Genomic DNA, 27,918 nt, shown 5'->3' with positions numbered 1-27,918 from the left:
TACCAGGAAGGACAATTGCTCTATCTAAAAGACTGTGGAATACCCACGTGCATGTATTACCTGTGGTATTACGCTGCGCTAACGCCATCGAGTTTATCAATCCGTTTGTTTTCGTCCCGTGGCAAGTGAACACAAGAAACTGCGTCAAATCGTCATAGCATAACGGGTCTGTGTGTGCGCTAAGTGGAATTTATTCATTCATTCTAATTCGCTGTCAGTTTGACAGAACTGTATCTCTTCAACACATAGGTGCGGTGGCGCGTTTCACCCGGTCTTCTGAGAGAAAACAAGGCCATTCGCCCAATGAAGGCGTTTTGTCGTCGCGTTCAACATGATTGTAATATTTTCTTGTTTCGAAGGGCGTTCAGTTCCCCTTTGGACGCAAATGTCCTAGACTACGCTGACCGCAAAGTCTCCTCGTCCCTGTATCATAATGCCCCTATGTTGACGTTTTACGCACACGTGCCCACGGCTCATTTATTGTTTCTCTCCTTTCTCTACTTGCGGCCTTCCCGCACCTTCCCGTTGCTCCGTGCCACTGTTCATACATTCAACAGCCACGGCGCCTGCATCCGACGCTAGGAGGCTCCCCGACCGCTCCTTCGGTCGGGTGTTTGTGTGTGTATGTGTGCCTGTGTGGTGTGTATTGCGTTTGAGTTGGAACGTGTAGCGCGTGTAGTGTGGTTTTCGACACCTTATCCAATGTGTCGTGCAAGTATTCTATCAGCCACGTTGTTTCGAATAAGTACACTTGCTTCTACCACTAACAATCATCCGCTTCTAGTGTAACTACGAAGTTGTGGAACAGAGGTAACCGTTGTCGATCGATCTTCTGCGTGTTTTGTGTACTATGCACCTTGTGGTAGGGTCCGATGTTGTCGTTACGATCAGATGATTCTCGAGAAGCCAGGTGCCATTTCAGTGAGCACCTAGCTCTTAATAACACATTATAGTCAGCAAGCTACAAAAACACGTCTTCTATAACGCTGAGTTTCGGTTGAGGTCAGCCAAGGCCTCGTGAAAGCTTTAAGTTCGTATCTGACGTTACGATTTGCTCAAAGCGAAGCCTTTACTACCGTGTCGGGTATGTGTGGTTTGTATGCACCATTGTCGTGCTTGTTGGCTGTCGGACTCTGCTCGGTATACCTGAGCTGCGATGAGGCTGTAATTTCATAGCCCGTGCTTCCGCTGTGCCTGGCGTGTCTCGGTCGTAAGCTCTCTACGTGGTTAACTGACGATTGTTCTTCGCTGGCAGTGGCTGCCTCGTCAACGAAAGCTTGCATCGCGCGACTAGTGCACGGGTGATCTTTTTTTTGCAATTTCTTGTGCGTTTCCATTTGGGCATCTAAAACTGTCTGTGAATCGTTAATGTATTTTGGTTTCCTTACATTTTGGTCATAGCATTTAGTGGAGTACTGTGGCGCGTTCCATTAGCTTGCACGCAGATACGGAGAGGTTCTTTCTGCGATTGTGAAAAAACTAAAATCAACTCGAATAACAGTGTTATGCAGCCGTGCGCCTTTGCGAGGTCAACATGCGTCTAGCTACTTTTCAGATAATCTAGTACCAAAGTCGCCACAGCTGTTACTAAACGTCAGTTATTGCGTACCCGCCTTTTTTGCGCCATAAGTAGTATTTCTGGGTAAGTGGAAGCCACTAATTGAGACTCCACGACTTTAGGCTATGTAACTGCCGTAGATAAGTGTCCCTGTAGAAGTTTGACGCTGTCTTACATGTGCTCAAATCTCTCGGATATCGCATTTTGCCGTCATTTGTGTAACAGCACTTCAGCATCAATGCCTTCCTAGTTTCATTAGAAATGAAAAAGCTGTAATTATTTGACACTGGCGCTCAAGAAATTAGTATGATGAAGCACATACCATGAGGACTGACTTTGACACCTACCTGCACAGTGTCTGCTACTTTGACATTACTTGTTTTGCATTCTTTATGACACTCAAGTACTACAAAAATAATAGTTAAGTTGCATTGCAGACAAGTGGGCAGGCCTGTCTGAACTTGCGTTCTTGAATGCTAGTGCTGTATTTTTCAAGCATAACCAAGGAAGTACCAGTGCCTAGGTGTCCTGTTATGTAAACTAACGCACAAAGCGCAACCACTGTGGAATGTTCGAGTACTGAAGAGCAGGTGGTAAATAATAATTCAAAAAGTTGTCGGGATAAAGATGCATGTTGCTGCACAAGCAAAAGAAATTGCACTGAATTTCGTGATTCATTTTCATTTTGTGTACAAAGCTAGACAAAAGGATGCTACAGTACAGTCGCCCTTTTGTGTAGCATTGACACGAGAATGGATACCCCCAACCAATCTGTCCAAACTTTTTCTTTACTGCATTTTATTGTACACAAATGGTGAAAAAACATGCCATTGTTATAAGAAGCTTCAACAAGCTTATAATATGCAGGTTTTGTGCAAATGTTTTTACAATATTAGCATGGTTGCAGTGTAGTAATGTTTATGCTTGGACAAATATTTGGTTTGTTTTGCAGATCTATTAATGTTATGCTGACCAGAAAACTAAGCGCAAATAAATTGCACAACGACATAAAGAACAGACGAGTACGAGTGCTACTACCAACATTTTTGTTACCAAACTATTTTACTACTAATGCATTTGGTAGTAGTGCTTGTCTCATCTGTTCCATGTGTCTGTGTAATTTAGTTTCACCTAGTTTTCCAGTCATCATTGTCAGACCAACTAGCCCAACAGTTAGTTCTTCTGGAGTATCAGTGTTACTTTTGCAGATAAGCAGTGATCCGGTATGGCACCAAAAAGGGTGGACTTCTGGGGAAGAAAAGTGGACCATCAACGCCTAGGCCTGCACTCATACATTGGCGCCAATGATCGCATGTACCAGACTCTTTACCGTGCTCTAGTGCCATCACAAGAACCTGAAATGATCCATTCTAGCCATGGAGGCATCTTCAACTTGTCATTTGCCCCTGAAGGGTATTCATTTTCTCTGTATTGTTGCAAGCTTGTGGCTTTTACTAACAGTGTCTGAAATTGGTGTCTGTGCATGTGTGCAAACTTGCACCTTTGAAATAACAGTGCATCATTATGCAAACTAGAAGTGAGGCGTGCAGACAGGACACAAGAGTAGAGAAGTGGACAACACGAACGCCGACTATCAACTGAAGGGAGCACTGAGGCGAAAAATGAAAGAAGACAGTCTGCACGCCTCACTTCTAGTTTGCATAATGAATCCTTACCAACTAGCTCAGCTTTCTGTCGTTCTACAGTGCATCAATAGTAATTTTTATTCACTCACAACTCCCATTTACATGCAAACACGACAGAGCAGACCAGAATGTGCCTCTTCTTTGCCAGTTCACCTTGATGCATAGTATTTGTGACTTAAATACCTTACTTGGGGGTTGGGTACTACAGCATGTTGAGTGACTGGATATGCTGTAATACACCACCTTCATGCAGTCATGCTCAACACATGCCTCTATTTACTTATTTCTGTTCGCAATTCAACTTACGCTGATAGTACCCTGAAAAAGCAGGCAATGTGTATATGTTTGAAAATTTACATGTGAATGTGCGGGATCTTGCCTAAGCACATTTAATTGTAAGGCCCCTTCTGTTTAATGAAGACCCATCCTCATTTCCAACAGTGGCCTGGACAACCTCTTCAATGATTCAAGAGATATATATGCATGTGAATCACCCTTTTTCAAAAAATCTGACAACCATCAGTGATGCAGGCTAAACATAAGTGCAAATATGCAGGTGAACAGATAAAATAGAAATGATGCAGACTTTCTTAAGGCATCTTTTGTTTGATACTTGCAGTTAGATAAATCATTACATTTTTATTTTAAGAATGCTTTTGCTGTTTTCATCTAGGTCTACCTTCACTAACCTAAAAGTGCATCGTAGCAACCTCAGTGCATGGTAGCAAACTGTTTTCATTGCACGATGAAAAAGGTTGCTTGGTGTGTGGAGTCATGGTGTGGAGTCTTGCTCCATTCACTTAACAATACATTTACCATGTTGTTGCTCGCACTATCATTGTTCACCATTCTTCTAGTTCATTTTGATGTTACGAACTTACTTTGTGTTATTACTTTGTTGTTTGTGGAGAGAAAGGGAGGAAAAGGAAAGGTTCTGCTGGTAGCCCCCCATAACTGCCTAGCTCAGGGTTGGCAACTGAACATCGGCCAGTGGAGGGAAGGGCATCAAAGTTGTTTGTAAAGGTTAGTTTATGGAGGATAAGGCGGTGAAAGAAGGGAAACAAACAACGAAAGCGTACACTATTTACGAACATCCAGCACATGCACATCGGTGCACACTCTGTTAAAGGTAGCTTGATGTGTCGCTGATGTGTTGTGCATTTACTCTAGGTGCCCTTCTTCAGTGGCTGAAATCATTGCATTTTTGCTTCCAGTTCAATATTGGTTGCAGCCACAGAAGGCAAAAGCATCCTTATATTTGACCCACTCAACCACAAGCTCATTAGGGAAGTTGAACATGCACACAGTGATTGTGTCAACTATGCTAGGTATGTATTACATATGGGTGAGTCTTGTAAAGGGAAAAAAGGAAAGCAAAACTGAAACTTTGTTTCCTCAGGTTTCTTGACTCCCGCACATTTGCCACCTGTTCTGATGATACCACGGTGGCATTGTGGGATGTGCGAAACTTGAAGCGCAAGATACGCTCCCTTGTTGGCCACTCCAATTGGGTGAAGAATATTGAATATGCTTCAGCAGAGGGACTACTTGTGACTTCTGGCTTTGATGGAAGCATACACACATGGGACATCAATAAGTAAGTCTGTTCAAGTGCTTGTTAATTGTTCATTAACATCGCAGGTGCCATGCCATCTAGAGTTCTAGCAGTAGACCGCTAAAAACATAACACTTCTTGATTGTAAAGGACTGATAAGGTGGCATGCATACTTTTGAAGAAGCTGGCAGATACTGTGACTTCTTTGCATCATAAATAAATATGCAAACCTTGGATATCATTTCATATACTAATGTTTGAATGTATATGTGCAGCTACCTAGCAAAAGCTCCAATCACATGTTGCACTCTCACACTGGTGCTTGGAGGAGTGACAGGGGACATGTGTTTCAGAAGAACTTCAGTTTGGCCTAGTTGGTATTTACTGCAAATCATATTGACCGCAAAAAAGACGGGGACATAGGAAGAAAACACATAAACAGCACAGGCGGTACCGCCTGTGCTGTTTATGTGTTTTCTTCCTATGGTATGGTATGGTATGGTAAAACTTTATTAATTAAAGTCCTGCAGATCGTGAGTCTTCACGAAGCGGGCCGCTCCCACGTGGGAACCGGAAGGCCGAGCCTCTCGGCCGCATCGTGGGCCTGCTGGACAGCCCAGAGTTGGTCAGCCAGAAGAGGGCTGCGGAGAACCGCCTCCCATCTGGCCGAGCTGTTAGCGATTATAGAGCGTGACCGAGCACACCGCCAGAGCATATGGTCTAACGTGGCTATATCTCCACAATCGTGGCAGGTAGCGTTGGTGTAAGGCACCATTTCCAAACAGGCCCTCAGACTTCTTGGGGGCAAGGCAATCACGCACCACTTCATTTATTGGTTTCCGGCACATCAGGGTCAGATAAAGGGTGCTCCTCCCAACCTCAATGAGTCGGCTCACGGGGCTGCGCGTGAACTTGCCCACCGCGCTACCCTCGACCAATCGGAAGCCGACTCACTAGAGAACAGAATCTCCTCAACGCCAAACTCTGCATCCAGGTAGGAATTGGCCTGGCCCTGGTAATCGAGATGTACAGGAGACCGCCCTGAGCCGACTGGGAGATATTTGTTGGCAAGCGTGCGGATTAGTTCGTCCTCAGAGGTCATTCGTGCAGCCTCATGTATGGTTCTAGCAATGACATGCCTCTGATTGGACTTAGTATTGGTCTCGTTAAGCAGATGCTTAAGCAAGTTCCAAGTTTTACCATTGCGCATTTGGCCGTCTATCGAATTGCAAACCTCGTCCCACTGCTGTTTAGAGAGGGTTGCACAATGCTCCTCAATGTGTTTGTTTAACTCAGATATCTTTTTGCGTAGCGTTGGTGTTTTCTTCCTATGTCCCCGTCTTTTTTTGCGGTCAATATGATTTGCAGGGGACATGTGGCCTGTGAATACATAGTACTGACTGCACTTTCAAGTGATTAACTTGAGTATTTGTCCTCCTATGTGTATTTGAAACCTTAGCACCAGTAATTTTTATCTAGCTTTGCTATTTGTATTTGTTATACAGCTGTACTTCCGTACACAGGGTGTTTGACTTAACTTGAGCCAAACTTTAAAATGATGGCAAATGCTACATAGCGGGACAGCACCAAGGTAACATTGTTTGCTGTCGCTTGGAGATACTCAGTATATTTTTTGCATTCCACCTAATTTGACAATTAGCCCTAAATAATTAACCAACTTCTTAGTTATAACTAGATTAAAAGTGCCAACGAGAAAATTGCAGAGCAACATGAGAAACTCCCTATACAGCTTTCTGTTGCTCAATACGTGCTACATAAAAGCGTTTTTCTGAGCATGAAAGAAGCCCGCAAATACACTCAAAAGTGCTTCAAGCGGCCAGTTGCATGGCAATTTTTCGTGTTTTCGTGGGCTGCTTTCACGCACAGAAAAGCACTTTTATGTAGCACGTATTGAGCAACAGAAAGATTTACCAGGAGTTTATCATAGTGCTCTACAATTTCCTCATTGATGTTTTTATCTAATTATAATAATTGAGAAGTTGAATAAATAATTATGACTGATTATATAATTAGGTAGAATTCAAGAAATAATCTGCATATCTCCAAGCAATGGCAAAGAACATTACTTTGGATCAGTCCAGCTACACAGCATTTCTATAATTTTAATGTTTGGGAGTCGGCATGAAGAGGTAGCCGCCATTGCCACTGTTTATTTAGGCCGGCCAGTGAGATCTCGGGAGTGGCCGACACCGCAGCCACTCAGGTCGAGCGTGCTAGCATGTTCTATTGTGGCGCTACCTGCATGTGAGCCCATCTTCTTCGCCTGCTTTGGAGGTGATAATCACACAGCTACAGGGCCCCCTTCCTAGTGCGAGGCGCAATTGAAATAAAGTTCAATGGTACAGTCCAGGTAAAGGGTGCAGATGGTCTCGTTGTTGATAGTGTTAGGTTCATGAAATCCGGGAGAGATAGCAGGCAGCACTGGCAGCGTAGGTTGTGAGCGTAGGTGAGCAAGGCGCAGCCAGAGTGATGCGATTCAAATCTCAAGTCGCGATTTCGCAGCCAAGTGCGAAATCGCGACTTGCCGCAGGTTCTCGTAGATGCCTGGGCCTGTAGAATTTGGAGCTCCAAAAGTAGACCGTCTGGCACTTCGGGACTTGCACGGAGATAGTGCAAGTGTTGGCCACTCACGATGTAGATGTAGAAGTGATGCTCAGGCTGAAGAAACCAGATGGCAGAGCTGGCTCCTGTAAAACTTCTGTAGGCCATGCATTTGCAGGTGTGAGCACAGAACATTGGAAGGCTCGCCTGCTGCTGCTTGTGGTGAAATCTCAAATGCTGATAGCATCAGGGTTGCAGTGGTCACTGACTGAATGCATCGTGAAGGTTGTGCTTGCGACATCTCCGTGCCTGCAGGAATGAAATTTGCACCTAGTGGAGCCGGTGGGAGAGCCTCTGTGTCAGTGATGAGTGAGGTGCCCCGAACAGAAAGCGGACAGCTTGCGGGAATGCCTAAGAAAGGAGAGCGGTGGGCTGTAGAATAGGCGAAAGCGCTTACGTTTGGCCTGGTGAATTCCTTGAAAAGAGTCGTCGCGCAGCTGCCTTTGAGCTTTGGAGGAGACTCACGAACCGAGTAGAGGGTCTGATGCTGGAGCCAGCACGTGCTGATCATAGGCAAGGGTGGACGCAGGCATTGTGGGATGGCAAGACGCGGAATGACGCGATGGTTCAGATGGTGAGAGCTGTTGTGACGGGGCACCAGTTGGAGGAGACTCGGCACTCGAGGTAGTGTGGTGAGCGAGGACAGCTGCCCACAAGTCTGCATAGAAGTCATGGCCGGGGTATGACAGCCAGAGCCTGGAACACAGCGGAGCCTGGAACCTTGTTCAGAAGGAAGTGCTATCCAGCTGGATGAACCAGATGTCCGGCATGTCTTTGTACCGTAGATGGGACACCCTACAACTGCACGGCATCTGCCGGACCGCATGAGACCACTTCACTTGCCTTGGTAGAGTCAGTGTGCTGACGCTGGCATGACTGGGCTCGGTTGTCCGGTGTAAATAATTTGTGGGAAGGCTGGGTTTGGTCGTCCGGGTCACCGATTTGTGTGAGTCGGCATGTAGAGGTAGCCGCCGTGGCCACAGTTTATTTAGGCCAGCCAGTCATGGTGCAGCGGGTTCTCAGAAGCGGCCGACACCGCGGCGCTCAGGTTGAGCACACTAGCATGTTCTATTGTTGCGCTACCTGCATGTGAGCCCATCTTCTTCGCCTGCTTAGAGGCGATAGTCACGCAGCTACAAAAGTTTGGCTCAGGTTACATGAAACACCCTGTATGTGCATTAATTGAGAAACTCATCATCTTTATTCAGGTTCTCAGAGAATGGGACGGAGTTCCAGAAAATCTTCTACACAAATGGGCTTATGAGGATGCGGCTTACCCCAGACAACCAGAAGATGGTCATTTGTACAACAGGGGGCTACTTGGTAGTCATTCATGACCTCAATTTGCACACGCTGGCATACGACTTACGTGGGTTCAAGGTATGCACTAGAGCATCATCTTTGCTTCATTGTCATTGAATGTGTTATTGGTAAAGCAGATCATGAAAGTGTCCACAGAAATCTGAATTTCACTGGCTATTCTGGAGTCACTACTTGAATAGGAACAAGTGTTCGGATTTCACAAATCCAAATCTGCCAGGAGCAAACAGAATACTCTGTGCTGGTTCACGGAGTAAGTTGTTGCGTGCAGTTGTTTGTGGAAATAACGTCTCTAATTTCTGTAGTGTCATCTGATTCTATACTCACGAAGTTGTTAAAGAACAAGAATATTGCTGCAGCTATCTTTTCAATTGCTAATAAAATGATCATTGCTGCTAGAATAAAACCCTGCAGCAGCAGCAAGTGCAGCTGTAATGTTGAAAAGCACGTATTGCACCATTGTTTGCACAGGATGGTAAAAATGGACTCATTTGTCTGCTTTGTGAATGCAAGTGGGCTTAATGCACAGAAGTTCCAGCTGGCCCCATACCTTGGTGGCACAGCAAGACAGAGCAATTCTCTGTGGAACAAGATCCCGAATGCCCAGTGAAATATGTGAAAACACAGGACATTGACCAGTGAATTCACCATAAATGTAGCACTGAGAGTGTAGTCATTGTCACCATTGCACAATTGCATGAGAAAAATGCAAATGTGGCGTTAGGCACTATTTTTAAATGCTAGTTTTATATGCAGTGAGTAGTGTGTTTAAGATGCCTCTAAAGTTATATTTATGAACCTCAGTAGAAGTTGCAGCACTTTAGCGAGAATAAATATTTAAGTACCTTCAGTACCATAAGGCAAGCTACTTGGGCTTGTTGTTGTGTCCTCTTTTAGTCATACTTGCGAAGCAGACACAAAGAAAAAGAGATGCAGAAAAGGACGAACACATCTTCGGGGCACATGGGGTATTACAAAAAGAAGTGGAACTGCAAAAACACACAAATAGAAAAAAGAAAGATTAAGATAAAATACACTCTCAGGATAAAATATAATCTCAGAGTGTATCTTAAAGCATGTTCACAGTGAGGGAGGCATGCAGGTGGTTCGAGTCATTACTTCTTGAAGGATTGAACGAGGGGAAGTGCTGGTTAGTATGTCAAGGTGGAACAGACACCTTATATTGATGATTCGTGTGAGATCATACAGGGTACTTTTGTTTTAAAGCATACAATTTTTTTTAATTGGCTGTGACAGGTACAGTAATTCTAGTCATTGAGCTAGATTACTCAAAGAAGCGGAAATTACTTGCACGAGAAATTGAAATGCATAATCGACTATTATAAAGAAAGTCACTAACTGGCTTTTTAATTAATTATTTTGCAGCAGCTGTTGCAATTTACAAATTGTAGCCGATGAGTTCCCTAAGCATATTCACTTGGAACAAATTTTCTGGATGGCCACTTTTGAGATATTCATTCCCGAAGTGGGAGATGAAATGCATGGGCGTTCCAGCTTTTGTGCTTCAATTCCACTACTTTGGAACATAAATCGCTACATAAATCGGGAAGCAAACAATCCATCGTTAATTACAGACCTATTTCTCTCACTTATATACCATGTAAAATTCTGGAGCATATAATCTTCTCTAATCTGGCCACCTTCCTAGAATCTAACTCATGTTTTAGCAAGTCAAAGCATGGATTTAGGAAATCGTTCTCATGTGAAACACGGTTGATCTGCTTTACCCATTTCTCACACGCCTTTCCAGATTGTAATTCCTGGGTCAATTGTATCTTCTTGGAGTTTTCCAAGGCTTTTGTCAAGATTAACCACCACCTATTACTCTACAAGCTTAGGAGCCTAAACAGTGACAGCAGAATCCTTACTTGAATTTAGTTCCTTTTAACTAATTGCTCACGGCAACTTGTTGCCAAAAATTCTACCTGACCATTGTCTCCTGTTACCTCTGGCATGCTCCAAGGCTCTGTATTGGGCCCTTTACTTTTCCTCATGTATAATAATGACTTACCCAATTGTGTTAGATCTTCAGTTCACCTCTGTGCAGGTGACTGTGTTGTTTACCACGAAATATCAAGTCCCCTGGACATTACTTCTCTGCAAACTGATATCTGTAATATCACAATGCCCACAATAGTCCCCACTCTTTCACAGTGTGCACCATATGGATCAGCAAGTGGGAATGGCATGTCATCAGTGGCATAGCCAGAAATATTTTTTTGGGGGGCGGTCTTCACTGACAACCACCCCCCATCTCTCTCTCTCTCTCTCTCTCTCTCTCTCTATATATATATATATATATATATATATATATATATATATATATATATATATATATATATATATATATATATATATATATATATACAGTGAAAGCTCGTTAATTCGAACTTCAATAATTCGAATTTATGGATAATTCGAACTGTACGATTTGGTCCGGCCAAGCTCCACAGAAGTCTATGTATAAAGAAGTCCGTTAATTCGAACGCGAGAAGGTTCCCTCACGGATAATTCGAACTACGCTCGCCTGGCACATGACCAGAGAAACGCGCCTACTGCCTACACACAAGGCTGTATTGCCTCCGAAACGGAGAGAATGGCGAGAGAAGGCAAAATCGGAAAAAATCTAACCGACGCGGGGTCAGCCAGAAGGCAGCGGCAGCTGCCGCCTCTCCGTTCTACGTAACCTCCGAGACTTCTTGCCCGTTGCGAATCTCGGAGGCTTTGCAAATCTTGTACAGCTGCTAGTGCTTTGCGGAGATGGCACGGCAAGCGCCAAAACACAGCGAATCAAGTACGTCGCAGCTGCGCTTGCAATCAAGAACCAACGAATCAGGGCCTTCGCCACCTTCACATGTTCAGCGTGTTTGTCTCGGCAGACTTCGTCGGTTGTGCACCTCTGTTATCAGCTTAGGAGGTATCGGCCGTCGCGATTCATTGTGATGGTGTTAAGCCTCGGTTAACGTTCGTTTCGGTGGACATCGGTGGTGTGGCACAGTCGGACCGAGAGCTTCGACTTTCGGACCCAGAGCCATCACTTTCTAACACGCCAAATTTCTGACACGCCCTACTGCTTCCAAATCGCAGTGTACTGTTGCTCTCCTTCACTTTCGTTAGTTCGAACTTTCGTTAATTCGAACTGAAGCGGCTTCTCCTTGCGGTTCGAATTAACGAGCTTTTACTGTATATGTGTGTGTGTGTGTGTGTGTGTGTGTGTGTGTGTGTGTGTGTGTGTGTGTGTGTGTGTGGTGGTTGTACACCACGGAAAGGCAAACTCTAGCACCCTCCGCGTAAGAATGCATTAAAGGGACACTAAAGGCGAATACCAAGTCAAACTAAAGTGATAGATTAGTGCTCGAGAATATCTAAGGTGTCAATATTATCGCAAACAGGGCCTTAATAATAGAGAAGTCGAGGTAAATGCAGGACATGATTAAAGACTCCCCCGGGACTTTCAAGCACTTGCCCGATGACAAAAGCACTCCTCAGTACAATTTTGTCTATAATACTCACTAGTCGTTGCAAAAAACATCCTCGTATTGTATTATGAGATGAAATAAAATGCTGCTTGTCCAGTTCCATGTTGTATTTAGAAAAGAACTAATTGAAAGTACCGTTCACTACGACATAGGCGGTTGAAAGGTTTTGTTTTTGCGCGACTCTGCGCCGTCCACGCTTTCGCGTTTCAGTACTTTCCTGATCGCGTAGTGCAGTGCTGGTTTTGCTGGCCCGCGAAACTCACACAAACTGCAAGTAGCAGAGAATTCAACTTCCATGTGATGTTGCGGGATGCCTGAACGGTCTACGCCACATGACCAAAATTAGCTGCAGTGGCGAATCCACCGCTCTGTCTTGGCTCGGAGCCGCCGTCTGTCGGGTGCTGTTTTACTCACCGGTGGTAGCAAAGGGCGGTGATGGTGTATGCAACGTCACCACTCCCCCGGTTAGGTGGCGCAAGATTTTAAAGGGGAGTATGGTAGCACGATTCAAAGACGGGACAAGAGAAGACACAAAGGGACACACACAGCGCTAACTTGCTCTGTTGTGTTGGAAGTTAGCGCTCTGTGTGTCCCTTTGTGTCTTCTCTTGTCCCGTCTTTGAATCGCGCTACCATACTCTCCTTGAAGATGCATTACCAACAAGCCCACATTGCAATCCTCGTGAACTTTATTTGCAAGATTTTAATTTCGAAAAAAGTATCTGGACCCTTCAGATACAATTTTCTAGAAAATTTAGTATTTCTTGGCGCGATACAAGCGTTGCGAGGTTTTTGAATTCGTATTTAAACAGTCCACGTCAACTAAGTATTTGCCTTTAGGGTCTCTTTAAAGGGCCCCTTACCAGGTCTGGCCATCTTGAGATGACAAGCGCAGAGCATACATTGCACGATTACATCGCTATGTGCTGTGGAAAGACCTCAAATTTCAAACTGAATGCCATTTTCCCTTCTCCTCACTGCCGCCGCGCTCCAAGTTGGAGGATGACGTACACATGCTAGTGCGCCTACGTACATCTGCTTGCACTGTGATGTTGCTCGTGGTGACATGTGACTTCGAGAATTATTCAAGGCAACATCTGTTAATTGTGTAATCGGTTGCTTTAAAAGACGAATTAAAGCTTAGAGAAATAATAAAACACACGAATCGAATGTCTACATGTGTTTCTTTTACTTTGCACCGTAGCAAGAGAGATGTACTTCCAGTTTGTCTGCTTGTTCCCATGTCGTGCAGTTGTGCGCGCAGACACCGAAACTATGTAATTTTCCACGATGTTCCAGCATGGGATCACACTCTGTGATCCGCTTGTGTCTGCCTCAGCATTCGTGTAGCACTGACTTATACCGCTGGTCAGGTGTCTTCGTGCACAACGCGAAAATCTTGCGTGATGCCGTCAGCAGAAGTGCGTTGCACCGCAAGAAAGCATGGAGAAAAAAAAAAAATGAAGGTGGGTCCGTGACGTATGCGTCACGTGATTCTCGAGGTCCGGTATGGGAGAACGCAGGGAAGGAATTTCGCTTGCGGAGGCCAGGCGGAGCAAGTGGGGAGAGTGTCTCGCTTGGCAGTGGAGCTCGCCTCCTGAAATCATGGGTTTGCGGCACTGAAATATTTCTATCTTGGCTATTAATGAGCCAATTTGAAAAATTTTTGTGGCAGAACGCTCCCTGGAGGACACTAACAATTTCCAGCATATAGCCAAAATTTGTATGGGGCCTGGTAAGGGCCCCCTTAACAACTAGGATGCATGTTTTTGCGTTGCCGAAGCAACACCTCGCTGAACTTCTGACAAAAGCTTTTCATTGCTAAGGTGTGCAGGCACTTCGCATCAAGTTATGCTATCATCCTTATGCTATTTTTATAAGTGATGATATTAAAAAAGAAGCTAATATTTCATTTACAAATTGGTGCATTCATATAATGTGTGTCGGTGACCTACTTGGTACATGACTTGGGAAAACGAACAGCTCTAAAAATGGGGCCACTCAAAAACAAGACAGTTCACTATCCTGTGTCTTCTTGTTTGCAGGCCAGACTTCTTGCAGCCCAGGTAACAGTGTAGATAACCATTGTTTTCCAGCCAGATCTTCTAGTGAGTGGTACTGCCACGGCTAGGTACGACAGAAGGCGGTGTTGTGGGCATGCTATATTATTCTAGATTTAAAAATACAGGAATGAAACTTTGCACTGGAACTTCGATAGTATCATGCAATGCAAGTTTCACTCACTTTCAGTGATCCGCTGTCTGACTTGTTTTAAGAGAGATGCTTGGAAGTAACTTGCAATCATGGTATTCTAGTCATCATGCGAAGCATATTCTTGTTTGATCACTCTTGGGAATGGATGAGGCAGACAGTCCAAAGCAGAGCTGCTTCCTGTTTAGAAGCCTTTGTGAAAATTACGGCATCCATAGTTCGCAGTAAACTAAGCGCCACTAGCTCCGAGAGATTTGGAAGTGTCGTGTCTCCTGACACCCGTTTATTCTTAAAGTTGCCGAGACGTTTAGTTAGAATGGGCTCTCCGCAACAAAGAGTGCATTTTACGACGGGGTAGGTGAGCCTCAGCTAGGTGACTGACCATGGCCATCTGGTGTTGAGCGATCGGGCTGTGACGAGACACTCTGACGAGACGCTCTCCTTATGTCCACAATTATCTGCCAACTTTGTTCTTGACACCTTTTATGCGCGTTCCCCCTCCCTCATTGTATCTATCACCCCGCTCCCCTTCTTAAAATTATTTTCTGTTAAGTCGCTGTCGCACTCAACATTCACTGCATTGTTGAACAGCACGGCAGCCCCTAACATTCCTATATTTGTTTCTGTGTGGACTTCAAAGCCATTCACCTACCTGCCCTCCCACCTGTTTGTTGTGGCAGTTTCTTAGCTCCCCTGACCCAGCACCCTCGTCCTTGATATATTTTGCTATGCACAAATGAACATACTGTAGGTCTTTCATTCTTGTCCCGTTTTTTGCCATGTTTTCATTCTTAACAGCAATCTCTTCTCAAGTGCATTGGTTATGTTTCGATACACTTCTCAGGTGCGGTACAAATTTTTTTTTCCGTTTCATCCTTTGATCAGCACTTGCATGAAAACATAGGGTTTATGCCAACAGCACTGGAAAATGAATTTACGCCTTTATCTTTCCATTTGACCACACACATTTCTGTTCTGACACACGAGGGTTGTCGATTCTCCATGGCTTACTTTGCTGTCATTGGGATGGTTTACAGCAGTGGCCTTAGTGCGGTTTGGATTTACTCTTCCAGGCATGAACTTTTTCTCTTCAGCTAAGCAATAAAAAAATCTTCAGTGTGGTAAAATATTGAGTCGTGAAAATATGTGACTGCTGCACAGTTGTCTCCACGGGCTGTATTAAGGCTGCTCCACCTAGGCCACTGGCTTTCATGTAATCAGAGAGGACTGTACCTTTCCCAGTGTATATAAAAAAAATCAAGCACTAACCCATCTGGGGAGGTTAAAGCAAAGTCCGTGTGGTAATGTGCTGCGAAACACAGAAAAAGATGCACCAGATCATCACGCCTACAATTTGTGTCACAAATGGGGCACCGAGTGCTCTACATTCACGACTTCTGTCGTTAAACGTGGAAGGGCTTCCAACACGACAGATAAATGCGAATTTTGGGTTTTAGTGCATTTAAACTTTGTGAAAGTGATTCACAAAGGACATTGCCATAAATTTTACGCGCTGCATTCCATATACAACAAATATTAATTGCGAAAATTTGAAAAACTTACACCTTGGTCGCCATGCACCACGCAAGTTGGTCACCGCCAATTTGTTTTATATCAGTTGCTGAAGATGACTTGTACTGCCTTCTTTTGTAGCATGAGTAAAGCACACACTGTGCAACGAAAGGCCTGAGTTCGAATGATATTGAATGGTTTCCAGAACTGTTGATAACGAAAGGTGACTTGTACCAGTACCGACTCCTAACATAGCAGTGCCGAGTAAGATAGAGAGAGAGAGAGAGAAGCTTTAATGGTATGCTGGAGATGTTAACCTGGCTGTTCGCCTGACATGTTACTCCAGGTAGCATGTCGTGTAACATGTCCTCTGAGTAAAGGAGGAAGAAGGGAAGGCTCCCTCCTTGCTGCCGCACTGATGGCCCCGCCTATTTAAGCGACCTTCTACTCTGTGAAGGGGCAATATTGGAGATGGAGAAGAATTGATTAACTTGCTTCCACAAAGGCGGCAGTTATGCTAGCGAGTTTCGCACCTAACAAAAAGGTAGCAGCCAGGGGTGCGTTGCTCGCCGTGGACAGCAACGATCGCCGCAGTGGCCTAAAAAAATTCCACATGCCAAAAAATCACTGTCAAGAGAGGTGGAAGTGAGAGTGGTGTATTAGTTGATTTCTCACAAACATTGAAGAATATGTCTTTCTTTTTTAAAATTCTGAGCATGTGACGTGAAGTTTCAGATCTTGCTCTGAAAAGCTTTAAAGTCTTGGGCATATATCTAATGCCATGGAGGATGACTCCATCCACAAGTGTGCTACCGAACTATGTCTGAGCAGCGACAGTGCCAAATGTAATGACTAGACAGGCGCTAGCAGCTGCTTGCCATGCATGCGTGAACAAACGCATTATGACAGCAATAGCGTTAGCTGTTTGGTACAAAAGGATCGTGTGGATTACACATAGCCAAAAAAATTCAACTGAAACGACCTGCACCCTTTTAAGGGCCATACCTTGTCAGGATTGTGAAAAAAAGTCTGGCCCCTAATCGACTGTATACAGTAATTCATATGTTGCTTCCGAGGGATCATTAATTTCTGTCCTGAAAGTGTGTAGGCTTGTTTTGCTGATTAAAAGGCACATATATCAATGTGACACTCTTCTATTAAAACAAAACGAAAAAGACTGGTGAGACAACATGGAACACAAGTTATGCACTACTAACGACATTTACACAGTACATGAAGCCCCTACTTGGCACCTCACTGCTGTGTCAGTTGCTCTGTGGTTGGAGCTTCTATTTAGGTACCCAGCAGACTTAAATACTTTCTGGATAGGCGTAATAGGAAGTATGGTCTGCTGTTAATCTGTGCAGAAGAATGCACCAAGTACATCTTGAACTTCAGAGTTATTCCTACAAAGGGGAGCTCATGCTGCTGAACAGGTTCATTTGCTTGAGCATAAATTTACCAGAACATTTCAAAATATGCCTTGGCTTTTGAGCTCTGCAATGTTCTGATAAATTTATGTTCAAGCAAATGTATCTGCTCAGCAGCATGAACTCTCAAAAGGGCTCCAATAGCATTGATTAAATTTTGCAGAGCCTTGAAGAGGAAGACAAAAGGACAAGCTCATGTATAGATTGTCACAGCTTGATCACTTTAGCTCAAAAGCCAAGGCATGTTTTTCAAACACTGTTCTCAATGTAATCAATGTTGCACTTCACTGTTCACTGTAGCTATTGTATTTGTACTAGCTTAGATTGAGTTAGCGTGATACTATCCACTGTATTCTGGCATGCAGCTTCCAAAGATGTACCGCTGGCGAGCTTCCGAGAAAGCGGCCTTCCACACGGGGGACTGCAGTGGGCATCACTTCACTGCACGCCGCAATAGGGTTGAGCTCATCTGCGACTTCCCAAGTGACAATGATGCAGAGATCATCTCCTCCCTCCAGGTTCATCCCCATGGGTGGTGTGTGCTATCTCGCAACACAAGCAGGAATGAAAAATCTGAGGTGGGTACCTTTAAAAAACACACTTTGCTACTAGAGAGGTGAATGCAGAAGCAAGGAACATGGACAACGACTTGGGTGGTAACATCAGACTAGAATTTATTTGGGACACAATGCAGTTGGCATACAGTTGACATACAAAGAATACAATGATGAATTCGCATCAGTGCAATCAGTGCCTGTTGGGACAGCCAGTTGTCAAAGAAGCTTATCCTTGAATCACAGAGCAAATTGCAACTATCGAACCATCCCTTATGCAGGCTGAACTCTTCTTGATACAATCCGCTTCCTTTTGGGCTCGTCATTCTTGCCATGTAGAGACTGGGAACAGTACAGTTGTTTTGGCCTTATTATTTGTGGCCTCTCAAGGTGAAGTAAAATGTCATTTTCCCAACTACATCTTTATGCTAAAAAGTTTGTTTGTGCAGTCTTCCTTGAAAAGCAAACTTTGTAGTTGAAGGAAATTTTGTTATGGCCTGGGGATCGAACCCAGAATGAACGCTTGACCTCACCGCAGGATTTGTTCTACCAAGTGTGCTAACCAGAAGGCAGCATGAGGGAAAATAACTTGTGGACTGAAATGAAAGTTGGAACAATGAGTGAGCTTTGAAAATTTCTGTTAAGGGCAGGTAGATGCACGAGTGAAAATTTTGAATGTTGCGTATGCCTCTCTTATGGGAGCTTAAAAATGGTGCTGCCTGCTACAGACCAAGGAGCTTCACAGTTTGCCAAGGATGAAAGGTCACGCTGTCACAGGCCAGAGACACGTAGCCACTGATGTGAACAAGTGAATTTCTTTGGCTCTATGGCAACATGACATCCTTTTTTTTTTTACTGCAAAAGCATTGTAAGGCCTATGAAGTGGAGAATCTGGCGTCTGTCTGGCGTTAACATCCGATAGTACCAAAACCCACTTGACCAAGGGACGACATTGCCGGCACTAGACCTGCTGTGGCTTGCACTGCAAAATGCCACGGTGAACAGCCTTGCGGTCGTGACAGATGCCGTGGTCTTTAACGAAAATATTGACTTTGCCCAATTTGAAAATCGAGTTGACCCACATTTAAAACCGACCTGGCCCACTTCCACAATTGATTTTGCCCACTTTGAAAACCGAGTTGACCCACGTGCAAAACTGACCTGGTTCACTCTTAAAATTTGGGTGGCCCAGCCTCGAAATTGACTGCCCAATTCGAGCACATGAACAAGTGAAAAGTGTCGGCCGGAAACTTCATACTGCGTTAGCATGTTTTCGCCAATAGTCAACCGCCCTGCACATGGGGTAAGTCAAAGGGTGTCCAAGTTGGCATGTAGCAACCCTGATTTATTATCAGTAGCATGCTAGAGAAATTTCTATGATCAGAGGTGGCAGTCATGTGATGTCATAGACCAGGGATGTGCATATCAGTTGTCTGGCCACACCACGACTGTGTCACTTAAAGCCAAGTGCATTGTGACATGTGCGATGCCAAAGCAGCCCTTCAATTCTGCCCCACTCAACAGGACAGGAGCATAGGTGGGATACTCCATGTTCCCAGAGAAGCAACAGCTGAAGACTGTCTTATGCAAGCTTATCCTTTGTTCATGCAGGATGGAATGGCAGATTAGCCGGCACAGGAGATATTCTCCTCGCACGTCAGTGGTTTTATATACACAGACCACCATCGCCAATTGTCATGGTGCAACATGTTGCATGTCTACTGCTTAAAGCTGTTGCACAACCCTTGGCACATGATCGTGAATTTCACACCCAAACTGTAGCAGTGCCACTGATATCAGTATGGCGCCTTGGGTTTTGCAGTCTTGGCTACTTTCTTTTTTTTGTTATGTGTCGTGGAGGAAAATGCTAGAAACATTATTTTTAGAGGTGCGATCTTATATTATTCAAGTTTCAGCTAAGCCCTGCCACAATGAGAGATTTACGGGATTGCTGGTGAGGGCAGTTCCACCAGCCTCCACGGTATACTGCTGTTCTGGCTTAACACTCGTGTGCTGCAGCAGCAATGGCCTGGCTGTTTCTTGCTTGCCCAGAGATCATCTGTGCACCAAAAGCAAGTGTTGCATCAGTGCACCTCAACAGAAAAACAATATAAATGGCACACATTCCAGTTGTACAGTGAGTGAATGCTTTGAATCTGTGAAACCTTGCATTTAACTATGCTTGTTGTACTTGATTTTGATACTTGAAGCCAAATAAATGTCAATCCAGACCATATGCACATGTAACCGGCATATTTTCTTTAGAGGGTCCCTGAAATGACTTGGACAAATTTAGTAGATGCGTTGGATATAGCTACAGTTAAACATCCGCACCACCATTTAGGTGAAGCGTCTCATATCAAAAGAGATACGGACGATTACAGGTTAACCTCCTCCCTAGCCATGCTTTTTCTCCTCCACTTGTTTGCTACGCGATCGGGTCTAAGCTCTGCCTCCTAATGCAACGGCTTGTTGTCTACTTCCGGTGTCTCGGAGCCAGTGAACGAACAAGGCGGAAAGCTGGGCTAGTTGGTGTGTCATCATTATTCAAAAGACTAGCGCAAAATAGCTTCTCTGTCTTTGTCCCTGCTATTTTGCGCTAGTCTTTTGAATAACAGTGAACGAAGCCTCTCCAACCTCTCTGCCTGGTCGTCGATCCCCAGTGAGAGCCATCCAAGCAGCATTGAGAGCATTCTGTCATAGTGCTGAGTGTGTCTGGTAAATGCAGGTAAGCTGGGCATTTCGACGGGTGGGCGGAGGCATAACCTGAAGCCATTACATACTACTACCACTGTGATGAAGGGGCTTTAGAGTAAACGTGAGCAGCCTGCATGGTGGCAGAGCCTAACCCGCTAATATTGCTGTAACCAAGTGTAAAACATTTCAAACCTTTAAAAAGGATGTGTTTGAGATTATATGGCTGCCGAAAGATTACACCAACAGCAAAGTAGAATGCATTTGGTTACTGCTATGTTAGCTCTGTGCCACCAGGCGGCTGCACCCTGCAGGCCACTCAGGTTTGTGCCTTCACCCATCTGGCAAAACGACCAGTCTACCTATGTTTACCAGATATGCTAAAGCTCTCTATTGTGGTAGTAATCCTCCAGCATGTAGCGATAGCCACAAACGCTTTTATCATGGCGCTGATCGGATACCTATAACCGGATGCAGTGCAGCCACTCAGCTTGCCTGTTGCTTTGTAGAGGGACACGATGTCGCAGGTTGACATGTCTCCAATGGCTAAGTTTTAGCCCACAACACAACAAGGGCACTTCATGGTCCCCGCAAAAAAGAAAGCTCGAGACAAACACGAGCAGACGACACTTGCTGTTTTTGAAGTACTTGAGTAAAGCAATCATCGGGGCTAGTTGGTGGACGTTCACAATTATATTGCGCTTAGTGTTACACTGACAAACACAAGGAACAAGACGTGGATGTATTGCGCCACGTACGTCCGTGTCTTGTTCCTTGTGTTCATCAGTGCAACACTAAGCACCATATAATATTTAGAGTGATAGTGTGTATTATTTTTATTTTATAGAAACAAGTTAACCAACATTTCACCTATTATGAAGAGCTATTCACCATAAAATTGGAAAATTATTGATGACGCTACCTGACTAGGCAATCAAAGCTTGCCCAACCGACATCAATTGCTCTAACGACTTACAACTGTAACAGAAGGCCGAAATCTCATGGGGGTGGCGCCGTTGCAATGCACACTTTTAAAACCTTGTAATAAATTACCTGCTTTAAATTATGCATGTAAGTGCGCCACATAATGAGCAGAAGGACCTACCCTAACAACTTTGCAAGTTTGTGCAATAGTCGATTATTTCAGGGTCCCTTTAATGCATTGCTAAGCACTGTGTCCAGCATGCCTAAATAATTCTGAAAGTCAGCTGCAACAGGCCAAGTTTGCACCATCAATCAGGTGCATTACGGCAGTACATTAAGTGTGGGCCAGACCTACTTTGGCTACTGTGCTAGTTTGAATCGCTGGCAAGAGTGACCCAGGCAGCTTGAAAACCCATGGCATTTCTCGATTTTGGGGTCCGAGTTGACGAGAACGCAAAAGCCGCCTTGGGTTGCGCATGTGCACTGTCATGGCCTGCTATTTTCATGCATCTCGAAATCACTCTCTAATGTTGCTTTCGTAGAGGAAGTCTATGCGTGCTTTCACTGAAGCATGAGCAGGTGCAAGAAGTCCAATCATACAAAAGAGACCTGCGATTTTAACTAGCTGAAGCAGGTGGTTGTGGCAAATATTCTTTCATCTTTGTGTGTGCAGTGGACCTGTGTGCACGACATCCAAGAACAGCCGCCACCGGAGAGCGGAAGTAGTGGCAGCCACAGTGCAGCTGGCAGTAGCTCCTGTGAGGAACGGGATTGGCCTGACACTGACTCCGACATTGAGGACGAGCTCCTTGTTGGGGGCCTGGCTGGTGGCGACTGGGGACGGCGGCAGCCAGGAATCGAGCCACTATGGGACGGCGACTGGGAACGCCTTTGGATGCCACCGGTCTTCATTGACGAGGAGGAGTCTGACGATGTTCCAGAGTCGCGCGTTTTCCATGTGTCACTGGGTGCTCCAAATGGCTCCCCAGTGGTGAGTGAAGGCACCATGGAGGAGGCCATGGCACTGCTGTCTGGCCAGCCGCCTCTTGTGGGCTTGCAGTCATTGGGCAGGCCTGGTTTTTCCAAGGATGTCCGGTGCAAGGCAGCCCAGCCACGGCTGCTTCACTATGCCCAGGAGCCCAATCGTGGGAGGGGCTGGATCAAAGAACTCTGCTTCAGCACCGACGGTCGTCTTGTGTGTTCCCCGCTTGAACGGGGCGTGCGCCTCCTTGCCTTTGACTCTGACTTTCGGGAACTCAGTGACTGTGTACCTGCATCTCCACCTCGTCCCCTGGTCCACGTGCTGACAAATGTGAGCCACTCCAACTACGTTGTCAGCACTAAATTCTCACCAACCCATTTCCTTCTGGCTTCTGGCTGCCTCAATGGACAGGTGTGCTTTCACCAGCCAGTGTTGTGAGTGCAATGGACCTCAGGTGTGGGGCGAAGGAAAGAGAATGGTTAAAGCACTGCCAAATGCAGTCCCGCGTGTTGAGAGTCTTGAGACAAGAACATTGCACATGGGACACCAAGTCTGGTGCCATGCATTGTTAATTATCGCTCTGTATATATGTTCACAGAGGCAAATAAAGTATGCATACGTTGTCTGTATAGCACCTTTTAGAATATACTGGCTGGCCCACGTCAAGTTTTATTTGTCCACTTAGTTACAACAACTGTTTTACACAAAGCCATGTTGCACAATGAGTAGCGCCCTCTGTCCAGCAGGTGCCCACAACAGCCTTCACAGAACACATATATATATATATCTACACATACAAATCAACGAGCTCCAGTTGCTTTCAGAGGATGGTGCAGCATTGATTGGTCTTGCGGGCCTGAAAAATAATGCATGCAGATTACTTTTTTTTTTTCTACGTTAACAAATCTGCTGTTTCTCCTCTGCAGTCAATGCAACGGGTACCTCAACAGCTAAACACACTTTTCATGCCTACAACTGGCTGCCTGTCATGTTTTCTGAAACCGTTGTACAGGGACTGACAACCAATTTTTGAGGACCCAGTTCTCTATAAAGCAATGAAACGCTAATTTTCAGTAGTGTTGATACCTGCAGCGGTTACTTCCAAAAGTGCATAGAAATTTCGTAAGAATTTTTAGATCTGAGCAATAAAAAAAATAGCAGTTCTGACACCAGCAACACTGAGAAGGGAAAGTGACAACTATAGCCTGCCTCGCAATTTGGGAAAGCAGAACAGTGGGTGGATTTCGTAGGAGTGAGAGCAACTTTCATTAAACATCCGCACTTTGATGTTTTTACCCCTTCCAAAGATAAAATGATGCTGTAATAAGTTGCTACATCTGTGGCTGCTGCAAATTCTGTGGTGCCCTTATATGGCAATGGGTGCTAGTTATCACAGCTTCGCTATGGCCTCCAAGAATGGGCTACAGCGCACTCGGTCTCGGAGGCAACTTCTCATAACAATAGGAGGCTCAGCTGCATACTGAAAATTCCATAAAAGAACTTGTAATAGAACAAAATGTATAGCATTTCAATAATTAAAAAAAAAAAAACGAGGAGCCACATACACTAATAGAAGGTGACGTAATACGCATGTAATACGGCATCCTATTGTCATGCTTTTGCCGCGTGATGGCGCTAAAGGTCATTCTTTGAGACTTGTGAAGAATGAAAAATATAAATCCTCGTTTAATGAGGAAAACAGGGCTTGCTTCAGTCTAGACGCGGCACAATCTTTCCATCAGTTGGGCTATGTCAATTCATATTCTGAACAGTTGTCTGTCCCTTTAATGGTCCCCTGACCAGGTGTGGCCATTTTGAGCTGACAAGCACAGTGCATAGGATGTGCGCTAACGATTGTGTTTGTGAAGTATTACATCCCTACGTGCGGCGGAAAGAGCTTAGATTTCAAATAAAACGGCGTGTGCCCTTCTGGAGGGTGCTGCATTCCCAGTTGGACAGTTGACGTCAATGACGCGAGTACGCCTAAGTACATAGCTGTGCTGTGACATTACTCAGTGACTTCGAGAAATATTCAAGGCAACCTCAGTTATTTCTTTAATCTGTTGCTCCAATTGATGAATTAAAGTTTATAGAAATAATAAAGCATACAAACCAAATGTCTGCATGCTTGTTTTACTTCATACCATGATAAGAGAGATATGTTCTTTTGGTCTGCTTGTTCCCACGTCATGCAGTCGTGCATGCAGAGAATGAAACTCATTTTCTACAGTGTTCCAGCACCACGATCATGCTCTTTCATCCCCCTGCGCTTGCCTCAGTGCTTGTGATTGTGGCACTGTCTTATCCTGCTAATCAAGTGTTCTTGTGCAGAGTGTGCAAAATCATCCGCTGTGCGAAACAAAACTAATGCAACAGCTTGCGTGCAAGACAGTAACAGGAAGTGTGCTGCTCAGCAAAAATAGAGAGAGAGAGAGGGCAGGGCCCGTAACATATTCGTTGTGTGATCCTTTGGCTCTTGTATGGGAAACCGCAGGGAAGGAATTTCGCTTGCAGAGGCTAGACAGGGCAAGTGGATAGAGTGTATGTTGGCAGTGACACTTGCCTCCTAAATTATGGGTTCGTGGCACTTCAAATATTTCTATCTCTGCTATTAACTAATTTGAAAAATTATTGCGGTAGGTCACTCCTTAAATGGCATGTAACAACCTTCAGTGTACAACTAAAATTTGCTATGTGGCCTGGTGAGGGGCCCTTTAAGGCATCCATGTCTTTGCTGAAAAATTGTGCACATGCACAGTGATGAGCTATCTTGGAGAAGAACTATTTGGTAAGCAGATTGTACAAAGTACATGTCCTTTGTCTCCTTTTTCAAGTACCATCAGGATTAATTGTAAACAAAACAAAAAACCAAGTAGATGGCATGTTGCATTTTCCCGGCCTGATTCCAAAGCCTTGGGTCCACAGTAATTTAGAAACTGTCTGCACAATGATTTTGCAGTTAACTTGTCACTATCATGTGCACGAAATGTTCTAATGTCCTTTCTTTTCCATTTGTGCTTACGCTCATAGAGTGTGTGTATGTTCTTTTTAAACTACTCGGTAACAAAGTGGTATAGTTCACTTGCTTGCAAAGCCAAGCCCCTGTGCACACATTTCCACAGAAAATAGAGTTAATGAAAATTTCTCCAAGGAGTTCCTTGCCTGCCACTTAGCTGTCACAATGTCACAAAGCCAGCTACTCTGGGCTTTGAAGCTTCCCAGATTTTATAGATAACATTGTCATCTTCACAACATGCCACAGGTGTGTAGAAGATGCATTTCTCATACATTGGGTGTATGTTCAAGGAGCTTCATAGCTGGTTTGGGTGCTCTGCAAGCTACATACTTAATATGAAATATACTCACAGGCACATGCCTGTTTTTTATGCTATAAACTTTGAACAGGGGGCCTGCCTGGCATATTATGCAAGGATTGGTCAGTGCCTACTTAATGGCCCGAGGCTACGAAATTACAGTTCACAGTGGACAGCTTTTCTAAGTCTCCTTTTATTATCCCAATGAGCATAGTACTGAAGAACTTGATATGCTGCTTTTAAGTGGCAAGTTTAAAGACCAGCCACGGCTTACAAGTGTGCACTTGATAAGACCATACTCCGCATGCTTCGCATGGCGTCACACATACAAATAATGAAATCTAAAAAGTAGCCTATATAAATGTGATGCTACAACAAAGGGGTAAACGCAGGTCAAAGGTGAAATTAGCAAATAAGAAAGCACTACTTATAAATAGTAGTGGGGTACGAATTCCACCATAATGGGCTAATGCTTCATGCAAGAACTGCTTCTGACAAACTCATAAAGTAAACCACAGTAGCACTCACTGTCTTGTAAAAAGTTTTTGACTGCATGCTCAGGTCTTCAGATTTTGCCACAAGGTCATCCAGTTTCTCGCCACGCTCCAAGACAGCTTCAATGGTATTGTGCTGCACAGATGAAACATGGTGGGCTCATTTCATGCTACAAAACAGCACAGGTGCAAACGTACCAGGATAATTTTTGTTTCATCTAGGTCGGCTTGGATCTTGGTCATTGCATCAGCTTCAGTGGGTACCTTGGAAAAATCGAGAAACGGTGCTTGCAAGTACACAAACGAAGGGTACACTCCAAAGGCATTAAACTGACCTGGTACTTTGCCAGGTACGCCTCCAAGCCCTGGTACTGGCATGTGCTACAAGGGTAGCAGAGGCAGACATAAGATGCGAGAAAGTCCTTTACACTTTATATTACCTTTCAACTAGAGAAGACCACGTATGTGCCGGAATTTTCGAGGCAAAGTCGTCCAGTACCTAGGGAAGACAAACATCGAAACAGTTATCTTCAGCGCTTACGTTCCTGTTTGTTCACAGGTAACATTTTCGAAACGGACGTCACGTACTCATGAGCTGTGCGTAAACAAACAAGAATCCGCAAGGCTGGTGCTCAGACTGGTTTCACACATTAAACGTACCTTGTTGAGTAACGTGTGCGCCACTCGGCTCGGGTATTCGTGGTCAGAAACGACGACGCCGGCTAAGCTGTCACTGCGAACGTAGACGTGGCACATGTATTCTGCGTAGGAGACGGAATGCCGATAAGACAACCGTTCGCCCGTGGACTGTCGCGCCTACCTCGCTCCCGTACAGAAGACCGAGTCGCCACACAGCTTCGAGACACTATGATTTGACTGGAAAACTTCAGAAATTCCACAACGCTGCAATAGGTGAAAGCAAAGTGCTACATGCAGTCAGGAGCAACAGATGTAAAACAATTCACTTAGGGTCTACATAATGCGAGGAAACGTATGTGCCAACTTTTGACACATCAACTTTTTTGCCACCGGCTCGCACGCACCTCGATCGCTGGAAGAAGCTGAACGACGATACTTCGCTCGCGCATTTTAATATGACGCCTTTCGTTGGGTGCTTATACAACACGGCTATGTGAAATAACTTGACCATACTGACGTCCCTTCCCGGGTCTTGTGTTGGTCTGGAAAACAAGAAACACCGATTCAATTGACGTGAAGACAACTATGGGATGCTCCCATTTGGTATGTTATCGCCACCACTGACGGCATCAGCTAGTCACCAGATTGCATACCTATTTAATAGGAAGATTAAGCAATGAACAACCCAGTCTGGCCGTTCATAAGCATAACGTATCCTATAACGCAAGACTATCCGCCGAATTTCCTACAGCTACTCACAGAATAAAATCGCCCGAGACAAATCGACGAGCTATTTTGGAGCGGAAGGCGGAAGCAGACGGAAGTGAGCCTATACCCTACCACCCAAAACCTTCTTTGCCAATGACATATTTATTAAAATAATATAGTTAGTCTTAATATTATTATTTATTTTATCTAATTTTTTATAATCTTGCTTTAATTGTAACATATCTTGTTTTTGTGA

At 44.6% G+C, this 27,918-nt stretch overlaps 2 protein-coding genes across 8 annotated transcripts; one reads left to right on the top strand and one right to left on the bottom strand.

Annotated features, from left to right (window-relative positions):
- On the top strand, positions 1-23,155 carry LOC135907942 (DDB1- and CUL4-associated factor 10). 6 transcript variants are annotated; one of them, XM_065439751.2, is made up of 7 exons: positions 1-174; positions 2,767-2,971; positions 4,419-4,532; positions 4,604-4,801; positions 8,590-8,761; positions 17,719-17,931; positions 22,199-23,155. In XM_065439751.2, the coding sequence occupies exons 2-7, from the start codon at positions 2,784-2,786 to the stop codon at positions 22,943-22,945; spliced, it is 1,632 nt and encodes a 543-aa protein (XP_065295823.1). In that variant the 5' UTR covers positions 1-174; positions 2,767-2,783; the 3' UTR covers positions 22,946-23,155. The 6 variants fall into 6 exon arrangements, with proteins under 6 accessions (XP_065295823.1, XP_065295819.1, XP_065295820.1 ...); XM_065439747.1 differs by having other exon boundaries at positions 2-166; XM_065439748.2 differs by lacking the exon at positions 1-174 and adding an exon at positions 602-622.
- Ykt6 (YKT6 v-SNARE) lies at positions 23,128-27,807 on the bottom strand. 2 transcript variants are annotated; one of them, XM_065439753.1, is made up of 9 exons: positions 27,714-27,807; positions 27,359-27,496; positions 27,136-27,218; positions 26,976-27,076; positions 26,756-26,814; positions 26,651-26,696; positions 26,514-26,579; positions 26,350-26,451; positions 23,128-23,363 (listed from the first exon to the last, which is right to left on the bottom strand). In XM_065439753.1, the coding sequence occupies exons 2-9, from the start codon at positions 27,463-27,465 to the stop codon at positions 23,328-23,330; spliced, it is 600 nt and encodes a 199-aa protein (XP_065295825.1). In that variant the 5' UTR covers positions 27,466-27,496; positions 27,714-27,807; the 3' UTR covers positions 23,128-23,327. The 2 variants fall into 2 exon arrangements, with proteins under 2 accessions (XP_065295825.1, XP_065295824.1); XM_065439752.1 differs by having other exon boundaries at positions 27,608-27,773.
- Between the last annotated feature and the right edge of the window lie 111 nt (positions 27,808-27,918).

The sequence above is a fragment of the Dermacentor albipictus genome, chromosome 1 (assembly GCF_038994185.2).
Source record: "Dermacentor albipictus isolate Rhodes 1998 colony chromosome 1, USDA_Dalb.pri_finalv2, whole genome shotgun sequence".
In the NCBI taxonomy this organism is placed as follows: domain Eukaryota; kingdom Metazoa; phylum Arthropoda; class Arachnida; order Ixodida; family Ixodidae; genus Dermacentor; species Dermacentor albipictus.
Note: the sequence above shows the minus strand (reverse complement) of the source record. Positions and strands in the feature narration are given on the sequence as shown.

Bases quoted from the DNA above. Each gene is read 5' to 3' on its own strand.
- LOC135907942 (XM_065439751.2), top strand. From the start codon at position 2,784: ATGGCACCAAAAAGGGTGGACTTCTGGGGAAGAAAAGTGGACCATCAA. The intron at 8,762-17,718 runs GTATGCACTAGA...TCTGGCATGCAG, and splicing joins ACGACTTACGTGGGTTCAAG to CTTCCAAAGATGTACCGCTG. The intron at 17,932-22,198 runs GTGGGTACCTTT...TTGTGTGTGCAG, and splicing joins GCAGGAATGAAAAATCTGAG to TGGACCTGTGTGCACGACAT.
- Ykt6 (XM_065439753.1), bottom strand. From the start codon at position 27,465: ATGGTCAAGTTATTTCACATAGCCGTGTTGTATAAGCACCCAACGAAA. The intron at 27,219-27,358 runs GTGCGTGCGAGC...CACCTATTGCAG, and splicing joins AGCTTCTTCCAGCGATCGAG to CGTTGTGGAATTTCTGAAGT. The intron at 26,580-26,650 runs GTCAGTTTAATG...GATTTTTCCAAG, and splicing joins CGTACCTGGCAAAGTACCAG to GTACCCACTGAAGCTGATGC.